The following is an 18,883-nucleotide window of genomic DNA, read 5'->3' on the forward strand; positions in this document are numbered from 1 at the left end:
CTTCAGATCTGGGTGTAGACAAGGTCCCTGACCTAGTAGGTCTATCTGCAGAGGTAAATGAAAAAGGAGGAGCAGCTGACAGCTGTAATAGATCTGAAAACCAGTGTCGCCTGGGCCAAGAAGATTAGAACTCCTCCCTCCTGCTTGAACTTCTTGAGTACTCGAGGAAGAAGAAACACAGGTGGATAAATATATGGCAGATGAAAATTCCACAGAACCGACAGAATGTCCGTGAATGCTGCCAGGGGATCCCTGGCTCTGGAACCGAACAGCGGCACCTTGTGATTGTGCCGAGAGGACATTAGATCCATGTCTGGTACGCACCACCTACTGGCTATTTGACAAAATACCTTGGGGTGCAGGGACCATTCTCCCACATGAATGTCTTGGCAACTCATGAAGTCTGCCTCCCAGTTCAGTACTCCTGGCAGGAATACTGCGGATATGGCCGGCACGTGACATTCAGCCCATTGGAGGATCCTGGATACCTCCCTAATTGCCTTAATGCTTTTTGTACCTCCTTGGTGGTTTATATAAGCCACCGTGGTTGCATTGTCCAATCTTATTTGAACAGGTCGGCCCTGTAAACAGATCATGTGACAACTGGAGGGCGTTGAACACCGCTCAAAGCTCCAACAGGTTTATGGACAACCTGGATTCCTCCCGAGACCACTTCCCTTGCAAGGATCGGAATTCTACTACGGCTCCCCAACCCCGCAGACTTGCGTCCGTAGTGAGCAGTACCCATTGCGGGATCCAAAACTCAGGTGGGAGTCCATCAACCACCACTAAAGAGATGCACGCACTTCCTCCGGTGATGCTCATCATTCGAGAGCGTATAGATTGGGGGCGGCCGTCCCATCTGGCCAGGATCAGTCTCTGCAGAGGGCGAGAGTGGAACTGCGCCCATTCGACCATGTTGAATGTGCAAACCATGAGGCCCAGGATTTTCATCGCTTGATGAACAGAGACCCTCTGTAACCGAAGGAAGCTTCGAATCTTGGCCTGCACCTGCTGGACTTCTCCAGAAGAAGGACTAACCTCTGAGCATGAGAATCCAGCAGGGCTCCCAGATGCAGCATTCATCTGGAGTGCACCAGAGCGGATTTCTTCCAGTTTATCATCCAGCGATGAGACTGGAGAACTGTCTGTGTTAGCTGGAGATGTGTCCGCAAAGTTTCTTGTCCAGGTACAGAAGTATTCTGACCCCTGCCGTCTCAGGGGCGCCGTCATCACTGCCAAGATTTTCGTGAAGACTCTGGGGGCAGTGGCCAACCCAAAAGGGAGGACCACAAACTGGTAATGGTTTGGCAATATTGCAAACCAAAGAAACTGCTGGTGGGATAGTGCAATGCGGACATGTAAATACGCATCTTGTATGTCCAGAGACACCATATAGCCCCCTGGTTCCATTGCCAGCACATTGGACCTGAGAGTTTGCATGCGGAACTTGGACACTTTCACGGATCTGTTCAGTGATTTTAAGTTAAGAATAGGCCGGAATGTCCCGTTTGGCTTCGGGACCAAGAACAGGGTTGAATAATACCCCTGGCCTCGATGATGCTGAGGTACAGACACTACTACTCTGGACTGTAGTAAGGACTCTACAACCGGATGCAGAGATGACATTTTTACTGGGTCCTTGGGTAGATTTGTGGGTATCGCTTTGGGGGGCGCCCTTTGAACGACACAGCGTAGCCATCGGTCACCACTTCTCTCACACAACGTCTTGAGCCATTTCTCCAAGAAGATCCCCCAGGGAGAGGCCCGCCCCGTCAGGCTTGTCTGGTTTAAGAGTTGCCTGTCTGGTCGCCCAGGGCTGTCTTTGCTTGGGTTTGGCCGACTTGGACTGTCCAGTCTGTCTGCCAAACACCAGTCCCTTACTCTTTCCCGTGGGGTGAAAGGAACTGACCTTAGGCCGTGTGGATGCAGAAGCTGATGGGAAGCATGCGATCTTGTCTGCAGCCAGAGAAGTCACTATTTTGTTTAGCTCTTCTCCAAACAGAACTTCCCCTGCAAAGGGTAAAACCTCCAAGGCCTTTTTGGACTCGGTGTCCACCTTCCATGAACGCAGCCAGAGTATCCATCTGGCAAAGCACAGACACTGCTGAAACTTTAGCAGTCAATTGTCCAGCATCAATCATGGCTTCTGTAATGTATGCTATGGCCTGATGCACGTGTGACAAACATGCGGCACATTCATCAGAAACATCCGTAGGAAGTTCAACCTCTATTACCTTTAACCAGTCCTGCACAACCCTTGCGGCCCAGGACGTGGCAATAGTGGGATGGATTTTAGACATTTATCCAGACGCCTATCAGTGACGTCTCTCAAGGAGGTAGTTGACACTACTGGCAACACAGACGGTTTAACCAGCCGGGTCATGTGAGAGTCCACTGTGGGTGGATTTTCCCATAACTTACAGTCCTCTACCGGAACAGGGTATCGAATAGTCACCTTCTTAGTAATTGGGAATTTCTTTCCCATGGTTTTCCAGCTCCCCATTCTAATTCCCATTAATTGGTCTGAATGTGGGAGTTCAGCCTGAATCACTTTGCAAGATTTAAATACATCCACTTTCTGCACCACAGGTGCTGGTACCTCCTCCTCAGACAGAAGGACCGCCCTAATAGCTGTTATAAGGGGCTGCTGGGTCTGTGGGTCCGTAGTGGTAGTTGCTGGGACATGGCAAGTAACACACAGGCCATCCTGCGCTTCCTGATCAGACAGCCCCGCTGTGCATGAGGAACATGAACGCAGTGATGGGGATGCTGGCTGGTGCTCCTCACTCGCCATTGCAAGTAGCCACTTATGGGAACCCCAGTCACACCTGAAGCTCTATGCCCAGTGACCCGATAAATGTGTGACAACCTACAGTATCCCCAGTACACCCTGTCAGAGACGGAGCAGTAGCAGGAGAATGTACAGTGTAAAGGTGCATACACACTGTACAATTTTTTTGACCAATTTTTTTCATGTCAGCCATTCTAAACGAAATTGGTCAAAATATCTTTCAGTGCGTTTGCGACGAGCAATGAATGATGATGCGCATGCCCGCCAGTTGTTTATCAAGATTGTCCGTCAACTGTGCCGGCAGCTCAATTTGGAGATCTTTCAAGAGCCTATAAACTGTAGCTAGATCTTTCATCTTCCAAAATACCGGCACTCAGGTCTTATAGGTGAATGTCCCTGTGTACTGGCTCCGGTGCCCTCTGGCAGGAGGGGATGAGACCTCAGCAGTATTAGAAAAAGGAATAAGCGGCACTCGGAGGCTTCAGAAGATGGTGAAGTGAAAAGGATGTTTAATCCATGTACAGGAAGGACAACGTTTCAGAGCTCGAGGGCCCCGTCGTCAGGTCAGGGAGAGCACGTGCTTAGGTAATCAAATAACTTTATATATATATATATATATCTCTCCCCGAACCCTGATCACGTCATCCTTAACCCCTGAGGAAGTCCCACCATAAGGAGTAAAGGGACGAAACCAGTTGGGTAGAAAACCTCTCCATCCTCCACTGGCATCACTATCAGATAAGATAGAAATCTTTTTTTGCCAATGTACGGGTCCACCTGTTACTGTTTCTATGTATGCATACCTTTAATTGTTGTATATTGTTTTTTGAATAAATGTTTTACTGTTTACAAAAACAATATCACACTATGAGTCCTTCCCTTTCTGGGAGACTTTTTTGGTTTTAAGGCTCCTGGATGATATTTGCTGGAAATAACACCAAGATGCATATATTACGAGTGTGAGTCTATTAAAGGAATTTACCTTTTAAAACGACCCTTTTTTCACAAGGTGATTTTCACGTGCATTGATTCTAATATACCACAAGGTGGCGAAGCTCACCAACCTATATTTCTCATGCACAAGCACCCGTGAAGTTTTTATTAAGTCACAAGAATAATCACCTGTAATAATAGACCCCTCCTGCCACTTTCCCCATGTCTGGAATGTTCCATTGAGACGTGCCGACAGGAGAGAAAGTGAAGGAAGGAAATCGTCTGATCGAAAGACATCACTACATGAGAGCATTCACTTACTTGCTGGTACGCATATAAAAGTATTGTCACATCACTTATCGTTCTAAACACTGAAGGCGCAGAGGTCAGACCACTTTTCTATATGTACTTTTCGGTTTCCTACAGGCACCAACAAAACACTGACTAGCCTAGCATGGAGGCGGGGTTATAGGGGAGAGGAGCCAGGCATGATGGGAAGCATGGAGGCGGGGTTATAGGGGAGAGGAGCCAGGCATGATGGGAAGCTCTGAAAGCTTTGGAGAAGTTGGTGCCCGGTCCTCTGGATCCGCCTACAACCCCGATGTAATCCCTGTGGGACCCAGAAGAAAAAGGATTACAAATACAAGACATTGCAGAGACTATGGCTGGCCTGGTTCTGGAGACTCGGAGATGGAGGATCCACGCATGGGTTCATGATAAGCTCTCATGCTTTGGCCAAGCACATGCGAGTGGATGGGGTGATACGGCTGAGGGGGGGGGGGGGGGGGGGGAGACGATCTTTACAGCTTACAGAGTTGACCAGTTAGGCACATAATGTAACCTGCATCATGGTTGGAATTCCCACACTGCCATCATAGGAAAGCCAAATCTACTTGACCAATGATGTGGGCGACATTGCTAAGATTATTTAAATGTTACATCTGTGGACCTGTTTCAACCAAGCTTCTAATAGGGTATATGGACATAATGCAGATAGACTGTAGGACAGGGGTAGGCAACTCCAGTCCTCGAGAGCTACCATCAGTTAACATTTTCCAGGTCTCCTCACAGAATCCCAAGTGAAGTAATTAGCGCCACCTGTGGCTCAGTAATGAGTGCACCTGTGTACCTGCGAGGCGAGCCGGAAAACGAGGAATGGCGTTGGCTACCACTGCTGCAGGACAATGCTCTTTATGCAAAGAACCACAAGGGAAGCAATTGTTAGATCCAACAGGACTTCATTTTGTAGGTTCAGAATCACAAGATCCGGAACATGTGGGGAATTGGTATTGTCCTGGAAGGAACACGCACTCTGCAGTCTGGCTCCATCCATCTTGCTGCAGTCACTGCGGGAGGTGAAAGGCAGGTGTTATAATGGCAATATGGCAGCTGGTGATTTCTGCTTCCTGGGGATGGACTAGGAGACCGTGACAGCAGAACCACACCAACACTGTGCTGACACCAAGCTTCCTGTGCGGTGAGACTGTGCACCTCCGAGCTGGAAGTAACCCAGCAACGTATGATCAGCCGAGGACACAGGACGGCGCCCAGTACACGCGTGTTACACTATAGTTAATGACACATCTGCTTGGAAATCAGGTTTTATTATAGCAAAAATAGTCACACAGGCACAGAAAAGGCACCTACCCCCATCACACTACACTCACACAGATCTCTCCCCCATTGCAAACTAAAGGGTTATGTACAAAATGATTTATGGGTGAAGATATACACAGAAGAGACACAAAGACGATGACTGGCGAGATCTAGGGGCCACCCCCTGTACACGGCGACACGCTACAGATATACTGGCTGTAAGGACATTTATAATATTAGCACATGGGAGACCTCAGCCCAGATACCACCGTCTCCGACATACAGAAACAACAGAACCAGGCGGCTGCAATACTTCTACCAGCTATGTGTGCACCAGGTCTAACAGAACAGGCTATATATATATATAGCACAAACATTACGGGGTGTGGTGCACTGACCAAATCAACATATAAGCGGAGTAGGAAAGTCGTTACCACGCACTCCATGATCATTCCTTCTAGGACAGGAATATGGGAACAATGCCGTTTCCTATAGTAACTGGGCAACATGACCTCGTGTCTGCACCAGAGAACAGTCCTGAGTAATTCCATACGTGTGTTCTCATGGCCCTAGCCGCGGTACACCACACAGCGGGAGACGCCTGGCAGGAGTGAGCCGACCTCTCCAATGCGCCATCTTTGCCATTTCACAATGCCACTATAACACAGAGGTGATGTTGCCCATAGCAACCAGATTATTTTGTTTTATAGAATGTGCTAAATAAATAAATAGAATCTGATTGGTTATGAGCAACACCCCCCCATCTTCACTGCCCCACACAGATATACAACTGCTCCCCAACCTCACCACATTGGGGGCACATATGTAATAAGGTATGAGTTCCCAGGACGATTTTACATGGTTACGAGCAGGACTGGGGACACAGAGAAGTGCCAGATTGTGTACTGCAGCCCAATGCTGGAGACAGTATAATCACTCACATAATGTCCTAAGCTCTGAGTACAGCAGTGTGCTGCATTCACAGGATTATGGCTTCAACAAGATGGCCGCTCCCATGATTGTGTGACACGTCACCTGGAATGCTTGGTGATGAGGAGTTTGGTCCCACTGCATCCATGCTGCATTCTTTAGCAGCAGGTATTCTGGAGATACAGCGGGACTGCGCCCCGGATGGTGGTGGTCGGGGGGTTAGGAAGTAAATGGGCAGTAGTGGAAGGGCAAAGGTCGTATAAATCCACCTATTATGGTGTTAGGTAGTATATGTCTCTAGTGGAGCCTCGTCCACTCACCTCCCACACCACCAGATAACAGCAGGTATTCTGGGGATACAGCAGGACTGCGCCCAGGATGGTGGTGGTCGGGGGGGGGTTTAGGAAGTAAATGGGCAGCACCGGGAAGGACAACGGTCGTATAAATCCACCTATTATGGTGTTAGGTCGGAGGTGTCTCTGGTGGAGCCTCGTCCACTCACCCCCCACACCACCAGATAACAGCAGGTATTCTGGAGATACAGCAGGACTGCACCCAGGATGGTGGTGGTCGGGGGGGGGGGTTTAGGAAGTAAATGGGCAGCACCGGGAAGGACAACGGTCGTATAAATCCACCTGTTATGGTGTTAGGTCGGAGGTGTCTCTGGTGGAGCCTCGTCCACTCACCTCCCACACCACCAGATAACAGCAGGTATTCTGGAGATACAGCAGGACTGCACCCAGGATGGTGGTGGTCGGGGGGGGTTTAGGAAGTAAATGGGCAGCACCGGGAAGGACAACGGTCGTATAAATCCACCTGTTATGGTGTTAGGTCGGAGGTGTCTCTGGTGGAGCCTCGTCCACTCCACCTCCCACACGACCAGATAACAGCAGGTATTCTGGGGATACAGCAGGACTGCGCCCAGGATGGTGGTCAGGGGGGTTAGGAAGTAAATGGGCAGCACCGGGAAGGACAATGGACGTATAAATCCACCTGTTATGGTGTTAGGTCGGAGGTGTCTCTGGTGGAGCCTCGTCCACTCACCTCCCACACCACCAGATAACAGCAGAAATAAAGCATGTAACTGTGTGTATATCAGACACAGGTCACGCAGGGAGACTCACATGTAACGTGTGACTATATCCTGCAGCTACATCAGCTCCTTCACCATCTGTCACACTGAGAACCCAGAAGTATGTATTACATTGTGCACGCTACAAGCATGAGCTCACTGTCCCTCTGTGGGGAGAGTATGTCATCAGTGACCGCATATATACATTACTAAATGTCACACACATTCCTGGCTTAGGTCAGTCATGTCACACGTGTGTCACGTGTGTGCCTGTTGGAGTACTGGAACAGATAGAGCGGGCATCCGTGTGTGGAGGTTGTGGGATAGCCTGGGAACATCTAACAGCTGCATAAGGCAGAGATCAACATGGACGCAGAGCTGCACGCACGGGGGGGGGGGGGGGGGCAGATACAGGGGGCATGTGCTGCAGCGGTCTCTCACCCCACATACACTCAGGACAGACTGAGCACTCTCAGCCAAAGGCCCTAGAACCATACAGAGTCCCCACATTCTCATGGCTATTAAATCTGGTTCTCTTCGGAAGCAGAGCTGCACCACATGGAGACCGCCTGTCAGTCAAAGCCATGCCAGTCACTCTGCTCAGAGTCATACTCCAGCTCCACGCCAATACACCGTACTCCGTCCAGCAGCATCGGGGTACCATGGTGGCGGTCTGCAAATAAAGAGGAGAACAATTATAGAAGCTCAAAACATCTGTATCTTGTAGAAAGTACAACTACAGGTCCCAGCAAGGCCATCTGGTTTGAAACTTACCTGGAAAGACCTTAACATGTATAGTTTGGAGCAGAGAAGGGAAAGGGGGGACATGATAGAAATCTTCACATATATCAAGGGCTTTAACATAGTACAGGTGGGAAATTTTCTTCAAAGGAAAAGAAGTAATAGAACACGAGGACATGCACTGACACTGGAGGGAGGAAGGTACAGGTGGGAGACATTAGTCACAGGAAGAGGAGCAGCAGAACACGAGGACATGCACTGACACTAGAGGGAGGAAGGTCCAGGTGGGAGACATTAGTCACAGGAAGAGGAGCAACAGAACACGAGGACATGCACTGACACTAGGGGGAGGAAGGTACAGGTGGGAGACATTCTTCACAGAAAGAGGAGCAGCAGAACACAAGGACATGCACTGACACTAGGGGGAGGAAGGTACAGGTGGGAGACATTAGTCACAGGAAGAGGAGCAGCAGAACACGAGGACATGCACTGACACTAGAGGGAGGAAGGTACAGGTGGGAGACATAAGTCACAGGAAGAGGAGCAGCAGAACACGAGGACATGCACTGACACTAGAGGGAGGAAGGTACAGGTGGGAGACATTAGTCACAGGAAGAGGAGCAGCAGAACACGAGGACATGCACTGACACTGGGAGGAGGAAGGTACAGGTGGGAGACATTAGTCACAGGAAGAGGAGCAGCAGAACACGAGGACAGGCACTGACACTAGGGGGAGGAAGGTACAGGTGGGAGACATTAGTCACAGGAAGAGGAGCAGCAGAACACGAGGACACGCACTGACACTAGGGGGAGGAAGGTACAGGTGGGAGACAGTCACAGGAAGAGGAGCAGCAGAACACGAGGACATGCACTGACACTGGGGGGAGGAAGGTACAGGTGGGAGACATCAGTCACAGGAAGAGGAGCAGCAGAACACGGGGACATGCACTGACACTAGGGGGAGGAAGGTACAGGTGGGAGACATTAGTCACAGGAAGAGGAGCAGCAGAACACGAGGACATGCACTGACACTAGAGGGAGGAAGGTACAGGTGGGAGACAGTCACAGGAAGAGGAGCAGCAGAACACGAGGACACGCACTGACACTAGGGGGAGGAAGGTACAGGTGGGAGATATTCTTCACAGGAAGAGGAGCAACAGAACACGAGGACATGCACTGACATTAGAGGGAGGAAGGTACAGGTGGGAGACATCAGTCACAGGAAGAGGAGCAGCAGAACACGAGGACATGCACTGAAACTGGAGGGAGGAAGGTACAGGTAGGATACATTAGTCACAGGAAGAGGAGCAACAGAACACGAGGACACGCACTGACACTAGGGAGAGGAAGGTACAGGTGGGAGACATTAGTCACAGGAAGAGGAGCAACAGAACACGAGGACACGCACTGACACTAGGGGGAGGAAGGTACAGGTGGGAGACAGTGCATGTCCTTGTGTTCTGCTGCTCCTCTTCCTGTGACTGTCTCCCACCTGTACCTTCCTCCCCCTAGTGTCAGTGCGTGTCCTCGTGTTCTGTTGCTCCTCTTCCTGTGACTAATGTCTCCCACCTGTACCTTCCTCTCCCTAGTGTCAGTGCATGTCCTCGTGTTCTGTTGCTCCTCTTCCTGTGACTGATGTCTCCCACCTGTACCTTCCTCCCTCTAATGTCAGTGCATGTCCTCGTGTTCTGTTGCTCCTCTTCCTGTGAAGAATGTCTCCCACCTGTACCTTCCTCCCCCTAGTGTCAGTGCATGTCCTCGTGTTCTGCTGCTCCTCTTCCTGTGACTAATGTCTCCCACCTGGACCTTCCTCCCCCTAGTGTCAGTGCATGTCCTTGTGTTCTGCTGCTCCTCTTCCTGTGACTGACACTAGGGGGAGGAAGGTCCAGGTGGGAGACATTAGTCACAGGAAGAGGAGCAGCAGAACACGAGGACATGCACTGACACTAGGGGGAGGAAGGTACAGGTGGGAGACATTCTTCACAGGAAGAGGAGCAACAGAACACGAGGACATGCACTGACATTAGAGGGAGGAAGGTACAGGTGGGAGACATCAGTCACAGGAAGAGGAGCAGCAGAACACGAGGACATGCACTGACACTGGGGGGAGGAAGGTACAGGTGGGAGACATCAGTCACAGGAAGAGGAGCAGCAGAACACGGGGACATGCACTGACACTAGGGGGAGGAAGGTACAGGTGGGAGACATTAGTCACAGGAAGAGGAGCAGCAGAACACGAGGACATGCACTGACACTAGAGGGAGGAAGGTACAGGTGGGGGACATTAGTCACAGGAAGAGGAGCAGCAGAACACGAGGACATGCACTGACACTAGAGGGAGGAAGGTACAGGTGGGAGACATTAGTCACAGGAAGAGGAGCAGCAGAACACGAGGACATGCACTGACACTAGAGGGAGGAAGGTACAGGTGGGAGACATTAGTCACAGGAAGAGGAGCAGCAGAACACGAGGACATGCACTGAAACTGGAGGGAGGAAGGTACAGGTAGGAGACATTAGTCACAGGAAGAGGAGCAACAGAACACGAGGACACGCACTGACACTAGGGGGAGGAAGGTACAGGTGGGAGACATTAGTCACAGGAAGAGGAGCAGCAGAACACAAGGACATGCACTGACACTAGGGGGAGGAAGGTACAGGTGGGAGACATTAGTCACAGGAAGAGGAGCAACAGAACACGAGGACACGCACTGACACTAGGGGGAGGAAGGTACAGGTGGGAGACAGTCACAGGAAGAGGAGCAGCAGAACACGAGGACATGCACTGACACTAGAGGGAGGAAGGTCCAGGTGGGAGACATTAGTCACAGGAAGAGGAGCAGCAGAACACGAGGACATGCACTGACACTAGGGGGAGGAAGGTACAGGTGGGAGACATTCTTCACAGGAAGAGGAGCAACAGAACACGAGGACATGCACTGACATTAGAGGGAGGAAGGTACAGGTGGGAGACATCAGTCACAGGAAGAGGAGCAGCAGAACACGAGGACATGCACTGACACTAGAGGGAGGAAGGTACAGGTGGGAGACATCAGTCACAGGAAGAGGAGCAGCAGAACACGAGGACATGCACTGACACTGGGGGGAGGAAGGTACAGGTGGGAGACATTAGTCACAGGAAGAGGAGCAGCAGAACACGAGGACATGCACTGACACTGGGGGGAGGAAGGTACAGGTTGGAGACATTAGTCACAGGAAGAGGAGCAGCAGAACACGAGGACACGCACTGACACTGGGGGGAGGAAGGTACAGGTGGGAGACATTAGTCACAGGAAGAGGAGCAGCAGAACACGAGGACACGCACTGACACTAGAGGGAGGAAGGTACAGGTGGGAGACATTAGTCACAGGAAGAGGAGCAGTAGAACACGAGGACACGCACTGACACTAGAGGGAGGAAGGTACAGGTGGGAGACATTAGTCACAGGAAGAGGAGCAACACAAGGACACGCACTGACACTAGGGGGAGGAAGGTACAGGGGAAATGTGAGGAAGAATTACTTCACAGAAAGAGTAGTAGATAAGTGGAATAGCCTCCCATCAGAGGTGGTAGAGGCAGATACAGTAGTACAATGTAAACATGCTTGGAATAGGCATATTGATATCCTTACAAAGAAATAAGGATAAAAAAGGGGCAGACTAGATGGGCCAAATGGTTCTTATCTGCTGTCACATTCTATGTTTCATAGTACAGAAGTAATGCACATGTGGCAATCATAACAAACCTGTGACTGCTAATGCACAGAGAGCAGCCCCCTACATCACGCCACAGCCGGCGCAGAGAGCAGCAGCCCCCATCACGCCACAGCCAGCGCAGAGAGCAGCAGCCCACATCACGCCACAGCCGGCGCAGAGAGCAGCAGCCCACATCACGCCACAGCCGGCGCAGAGAGCAGCAGCCAACATCACGCCACAGCCGGCGCAAAGACTCCGTTACGCCGCAGCCGGCGCAGAGCGTAGCCGCTCACATCACGCCACAGCCGGCGCAGAGAGCAGCAGCCCACATCACGCCACAGCCGGCGCAAAGACTCCGTCACGCCACAGCCGGCGCAAAGACTCCGTCACGCCACAGCCGGCGCAGAGAGTAGCCGCCCACATCACGCCACAGCCGGCGCAGAGAGCAGCAGCCCACATCACGCCACAGCCGACGCAAAGACTCCGTCACGCCACAGCCGGCGCAGAGAGTGGCCGCCCACATCACGCCACAGCCGACGCAGAGCCGCAGCCCACATCACGCCACAGCGGGCGCAGAGACTCCGTCACGCCATAGCCGGCGCAAAGACTCCGTCACGCCGCAGCCGGCGCAGAGAGCAGCAGCCCACATCACGCCACAGCAGGCGCAGAGAGCAGCAGCCCACGGCTGGAGCACAGACCTAACGTCACAGCGCAGAGACCCAGCGTCACACCACAGCCGGTGCACAGACCTAGCATCAGGCCACAGCTGGTGCAAAGAGCAGCAGCCCACGTCACGCCACAGCAGGTGCAGAGACCCATCCCAGAGAGTAGCAGCCCACATCACACCACAGCCGGCGCACAGACCCAGAATCACGCCACAGCCGGCGCAGAGAGTAGCAGCCCACATCACGCCACTGCCGGCGCACAGACCCAGCATCATGTCACAGCCAGCATAGTGAGCAGGGGCCCAGCGTCACGACACAGACAATTGGGTGGTTGTACTATGCTCCACTCCTAAAGGTGTAAAATGGTCTATGGTGCGGATTGATAACAGGAGATAAGTGTGATGGGTTAATGGATATTTAATGGTCACGATGCCGATCACATTAACATATGCACACAATTGAACAAAGTAAGAAATAGATTATTGGTTATCGTGCAGCTCTCATAGGACTTCCATGGACAGGCCCCTGTGGGAGCCTTACTGTGCGCTGCTGGACCCCTCCTACTAGCTGCATATAGCGGCAGGTCCCAATGAGAAACGCTCATATGGTATCATAGTATCTGGTCAGCACAACGTCTTCTTACTTTTTTCAGCTGTGTGCATATATATGATAATGTGATAGGTGTAATGGATATTTAATGGTAACGATGCCAATCTCTGGTTATCAATCCACACCATAGACAGGATTACACCTTTAGGAGTGGAGCGCAGTACAACCACCCAATCTATGCTTATACAGTCAGGCTGGTCACCTGCTGGTACCGCTGCTAACTCCGACCACCCCGACTGCCTAGCTCACCAACCAATTCTACTGTACGCCGAAGCGGCAATCAGACGGTCAGCTTACTGTACGCCGAAGCGGCAATCAGACGGTCAGCCTACTGTGCGCCGAAGCGGCAATCAGACGGTCAGCCTACTGTGCGCCAAAGCGGCAATCAGCCTACTGTGCGCCAAAGCGGCAATCAGGCGGTCAGCCTACTGTACGCCGAAGCGGCAATCAGGCGGTCAGCCTACTGTGTGCCGAAGCGGCAATCAGGCGGTCAGCCTACTGTGCGTCATAGCGGCAATCAGACGGTCAGCCTACTGTACGCCGAAGCGGCAATCAGACGGTCAGCCTACCGTACGCCAAACGGCAATCAGACGGTCAGCCTACCGTGCGCCACAGCGGCAATCAGACGGTCAGCCTACTGTACGACGAAGCGGCAATCAGACGGTCAGCCTACTGTGCGCCACAGCGGCAATCAGACGGTCAGCCTACTGTGCGCCGAAGCGGCAATCAGACGGTCAGCCTACTGTGCGCCGAAGCGGCAATCAGACGGTCAGCCTACTGTACACCACAGCGGCAATCAGACGGTCAGCCTACTGTACGCCACAGCGACAATCAGACGGTCAGCCTACTGTACGCCACAGCAATCAGACGGTCAGCCTACTGTACGCCACAGCGACAATCAGACGGTCAGCCTACTGTGCGCCGAAGCGGCAATCAGACGGTCAGCCTACTGTGCGCCACAGCGGCAATCAGACGGTCAGCCTACCGTGCGCCACAGCGGCAATCAGACGGTCAGCCTACTGTGCGCCGAAGCGGCAATCAGACGGTCAGCCTACTGTACGCCACAGCGGCAATCAGACGGTCAGCCTACTGTACGCCACAGCGGCAATCAGACGGTCAGCCTACCGTACGCCATAGCGGCAATCAGACGGTCAGCCTACTGTACGCCACAGCGGCAATCAGACGGTCAGCCTACTGTACGCCGAAGCGGCAATCAGACGGTCAGCCTACTGTGCGCCAAAGCGGCAATCAGCCTACTGTGCGCCAAAGCGGCAATCAGGCGGTCAGCCTACTGTACGCCGAAGCGGCAATCAGGCGGTCAGCCTACTGTGTGCCGAAGCGGCAATCAGGCGGTCAGCCTACTGTGTGCCGAAGCGGCAATCAGGCGGTCAGCCTACTGTGCGTCATAGCGGCAATCAGACGGTCAGCCTACTGTACGCCGAAGCGGCAATCAGACGGTCAGCCTACTGTACGCCAAACGGCAATCAGACGGTCAGCCTACCGTGCGCCACAGCGGCAATCAGACGGTCAGCCTACTGTACGACGAAGCGGCAATCAGACGGTCAGCCTACTGTGCGCCACAGCGGCAATCAGACGGTCAGCCTACTGTGCGCCGAAGCGGCAATCAGACGGTCAGCCTACTGTGCGCCGAAGCGGCAATCAGACGGTCAGCCTACTGTACACCACAGCGGCAATCAGACGGTCAGCCTACTGTACGCCACAGCGACAATCAGATGGTCAGCCTACTGTACGCCACAGCAATCAGACGGTCAGCCTACTGTACGCCACAGCGACAATCAGACGGTCAGCCTACCGTGCGCCGAAGCGGCAATCAGACGGTCAGCCTACTGTGCGCCACAGCGGCAATCAGACGGTCAGCCTACCGTGCGCCACAGCGGCAATCAGACGGTCAGCCTACTGTGCGCCGAAGCGGCAATCAGACGGTCAGCCTACTGTACGCCACAGCGGCAATCAGACGGTCAGCCTACTGTACGCCACAGCGGCAATCAGACGGTCAGCCTACTGTACGCCATAGCGGCAATCAGACGGTCAGCCTACTGTACGCCACAGCGGCAATCAGACGGTCAGCCTACTGTACGCCGAAGCGGCAATCAGACAGTCAGCCTACTGTACGCCACAGCAATCAGATGGTCAGCCTACTGTACGCCACAGCGGCAATCAGACGGTCAGCCTACTGTACGCCGAAGCGGCAATCAGACGGTCAACCTACTGTACGGCCACAGCAGCAGACGATCAGCCTACTGTACGCCACAGCACTCAGACGATCAGCCTACTGTACGCCACAGCAATCAGACGGTCAGCCTACTGTACGCCACAGCAATCAGACGGTCAGCCTACTGTACGCCACAGCAGCAGACGGTCAGCCTACCGTACGACGAAGCAGCAGACGGTCAGCCTACTGTACGACGAAGCAGCAGACGGTCAGCCTACTGTACGCCACAGCAGCAGACGGTCAGCCTACTGTACGCCACAGCAACCAGACGGTCAGCCTACCGTATGACGAAGCAGCAGTCAGCCTACTGTACGCCACACCAGAGTCGTTGTCGTCCCCCCCCCCCCCGTCCCCCCCCCGTCCCTGCGCTAAGCTACACATAAATTTGGCTCTCTGTGAAAGTGTCCATATTACTGTCCGTTCTGGACGATTCTTTTGCATAAATACAAAATGAGACGAGATCTTGTTCAGATTAGCCTGTCAGGAAATGGTGCATTACAGCTGTGCAGGAGAAAGGAAATGTATAATTATACTGCAGGCATTATATATAAATGCAGCCAACGCTGAACATTTCCAGCTAAAACGCTGATCTGTTTATGAAGAGCTTCCGCCTGTAACCAGAGGAGGATGCGTCTCTGTACAGCTCCGGAATAGTACATGTGCTGAGGGGAACGGTATATACTGTAGTGGGGACAGAGACCGTGATCCCCAGGACAGCCCGGGTAATGTAACTTGTGCTGCAGTGTGAGGTACAGAGACATGCCCCACCTCCCATTACCTAACTGTCCAATGTCCAGGCATTATTATAGAACATCTACATTGTAGTGTAGGGTGTGTGTGTACAGTGAGAGGAGCAGCAGGTGGAGAACATACAGGAGGACACACATACTCTCTTACCCAGAACGCGTGCCTGGACCACCACCTTGATGAAAGTCTTATCATTCACCTCACTGGCCAGGATAATCTCTTCCTTCAACACCCCTTCTTTATGTGCTGTGTACTCACAAGTAATGCTGTGTCCTGCAGAGAGAGAGCGCAGAAGCCGGTAAACCTCTAATCAGCCTCTGCTTTTTATCAAATCATTACTTAAAACATTATTTTTTTCCTTTTTTTTTTGTAAAATAATAATATACAAGCAACAAACAATAGTCACAGCAGTGCATCACACAAAGCAGAGAAATAGAACCCATTACAATGAAAGGACACAGCACAGGGATATCTGTGTACACACGGGCACTAAGTGCATATGACAAACCAAACAAAGGGAAACATATACAGTAGGTGAAGTGACAATGGGGTCATTCCTGGCCAAATCACCATCTCAGATGTTCATGGACTTTGGTAGGATGATAGACGACACAGTTACGGTCATACGTAATATTTAGCCCTCCAACCCTTCCAACTTAATAGAGGAACACGGCAGGGCTGCCCCTTATCCCCACTCCTTTTTGCAATCGCAGTCGAGCCCTTGGCCATAGCCATACGAGCATCACCATTGATACAAGGGATTTGCATTGGGAAAACAGAAATTAAAATTGCCCTCTTTGCCGACGATACTTTAATTTTCTTATCTAACCCCTCCCACTCTCTTCCGGCTGTGCTGCGCCTCATCGATTCCTTCAGCGAGATCTCAGGATATAAAATTAACATGTCAAAATCCGAGCTTCTTCCATTAGGTACTTCTAATCTTCAAGTATATCAATCTTTGAATTCCCCGATTCCTCTGTGCCATTCCCATTTTAAGTATTTAGGAATACAAATTAGTAATGACCTCTCTAAACTATATTCTTTAAATTATAACCCGATAATTACACATATTAAAACTAAGCTAGAGGCCTGGAAAGATCTTCCCCTTTCCTTGATTGGTAGAATGGCGATTATCAGATCGATAATTCTACCCAAAATCCTTTACTGTATGCAGATGCTCCCCATTTCTCTAAAAGCTACAGATATTAATATATTAGAATCAATATTTAACAAATTTCTTTGGAGGGGTAAGCGCCCTAAAATAGCAAAAAATAAACTTAAAGCCCAAACCCCAGACGGTGGCTTAGGATACCCTGATTTGAGATGTTACTCATTAGCTATACACTTTAGATACGTAGGGGACTGGCTTTTAAATAAGTCATCCTTTACAGATATAGAATTAGATAGTGAAATTTTTTACCCTTATTCACCAGGGGCCCTGCTCCAGACAAGACAAGGAGCTATATAGGGCAGTACGGATGGTGTAATGGTTAGCATTACTGCCTCACAGCACTGAGGTCATGGGTTCAATACCCACCATGGCCCTAACTGTGCGGAGTTTGTATATTCTCCCCGTACTTGCGTGGGTTTCCTCCGGGTACTCCGGTTTCCTCCCACAATCCAAAAATATACTGGTAGGTTAATTGGCTCCCAACAAAATTAACCCTAGAATGTCTGTGTGTGCATGTACATGTGGTAGGGAATATAGATTGTAAGCTCCACTGGGGCAGGGACTGATGTGAATGGTGAAATATTCTCTGTAAAGCGCTGCGGAATCTGTGTGCGCTATATAAGAAACTGCTAATAATAATAATAATAATAATAAATAATAATATACCGCCAGACATCAGAGACACTTCAGACTGTTCAGAGACACTTATAAAGCATGGTGTCAGATGAACCGAATATGTAAGTCTAACCCCCAAGAGACTTTATATATACCCCTATGGGGAAACCCAGCCTTCCCACCCTCCCTATTAGACAAGAGATTTAACATCTGGAGACGGAAGGGACTAGATATGACTAGTAAGATGTTTGATCCGGGAGGCCAACTTTTATCCTTTTCTGATCTTTCAGAAAAGTACGACTTGGAAAAATCTCACCTATTTATGTACTATCAGGCGAGGCATTTCTCGAGCCATACCAGCCCCAATATCCCCACACATACTCAAGTAATAATTTTTTCACAGATTCACTCGATAGACACTTTGTTGAGGTTTATCACTGTAAAGAAATACAAATTGAAATGTCTATATAACCTGTTAACTAAGAATTTGTTTTCTGATATACCACATTGGGCTGGGCTACTCGAGAGATGGCACGTTGATTTACCATATATTACTAGACTAGACCAGATTACTCATCTACAAACATCCTCAATGAAAGCTTTGAAATCAGCATACTTGCAGGAAGTTTTTATTCAAACCCTACACAGAGCTTACATCACGCCTTACCAAAGAAGACATATGAACACCGAGGAGTTGGGCCACTGTTGTAAATGTGGATCTTTTAAGGCTGATTTTGCTCACTGTATGTGGGACTGCTTCAAAATTAAAAGATTTTGGTGCAAAGTCTTGAATTTTATAAACTTGATGTTTTCAGTAAAATGGCCAATGTCCCCTATAGCATTTATGGGTTTATCTTTCCATGAGTGGCAATTAGAAAGGATTGATACCAGCGCTGTCCCTCTCCTTATAACTATAGTCACAACAGCCCGCAAATGTATTTTAATTTATTGGACAAAAAAAGCCGCGCCGAATCTTGCCCATGTTCAACAGAAACTCCTGCAATTCATGTATTTCGAAAGAAAATATGCTCGCCTAGACCAAATAAATGGACTCCGCAAATTTTTCTCTAAATGGCTGTTATT

The 18,883-nt window shown here is 50.7% G+C and overlaps 1 protein-coding gene across 2 annotated transcripts in view; it reads right to left on the reverse strand.

Moving 5' to 3' along the window:
• Window positions 1-6,836: 6,836 nt before the first annotated feature.
• Window positions 6,837-18,883, reverse strand: part of ADISSP (adipose secreted signaling protein) — a 94,806-nt gene continuing 82,759 nt past the window's right edge. For both annotated transcript variants that reach the window (XM_083158317.1, XM_083158367.1), the window contains exons 5-6: window positions 16,165-16,287; window positions 6,837-7,998 (exon numbers count right to left, since the gene is read on the reverse strand). In XM_083158317.1, coding sequence (XP_083014443.1) covers window positions 7,898-7,998; window positions 16,165-16,287 — 224 coding nt within the window. In that variant the 3' untranslated portion in view covers window positions 6,837-7,897. The remainder of the gene's footprint in view (window positions 7,999-16,164; window positions 16,288-18,883) is intronic.

Source organism: Crinia signifera, chromosome 1 (genome assembly GCF_055691185.1).
Source record: "Crinia signifera chromosome 1, ASM5569118v1, whole genome shotgun sequence".
NCBI lineage: Eukaryota > Metazoa > Chordata > Amphibia > Anura > Myobatrachidae > Crinia > Crinia signifera.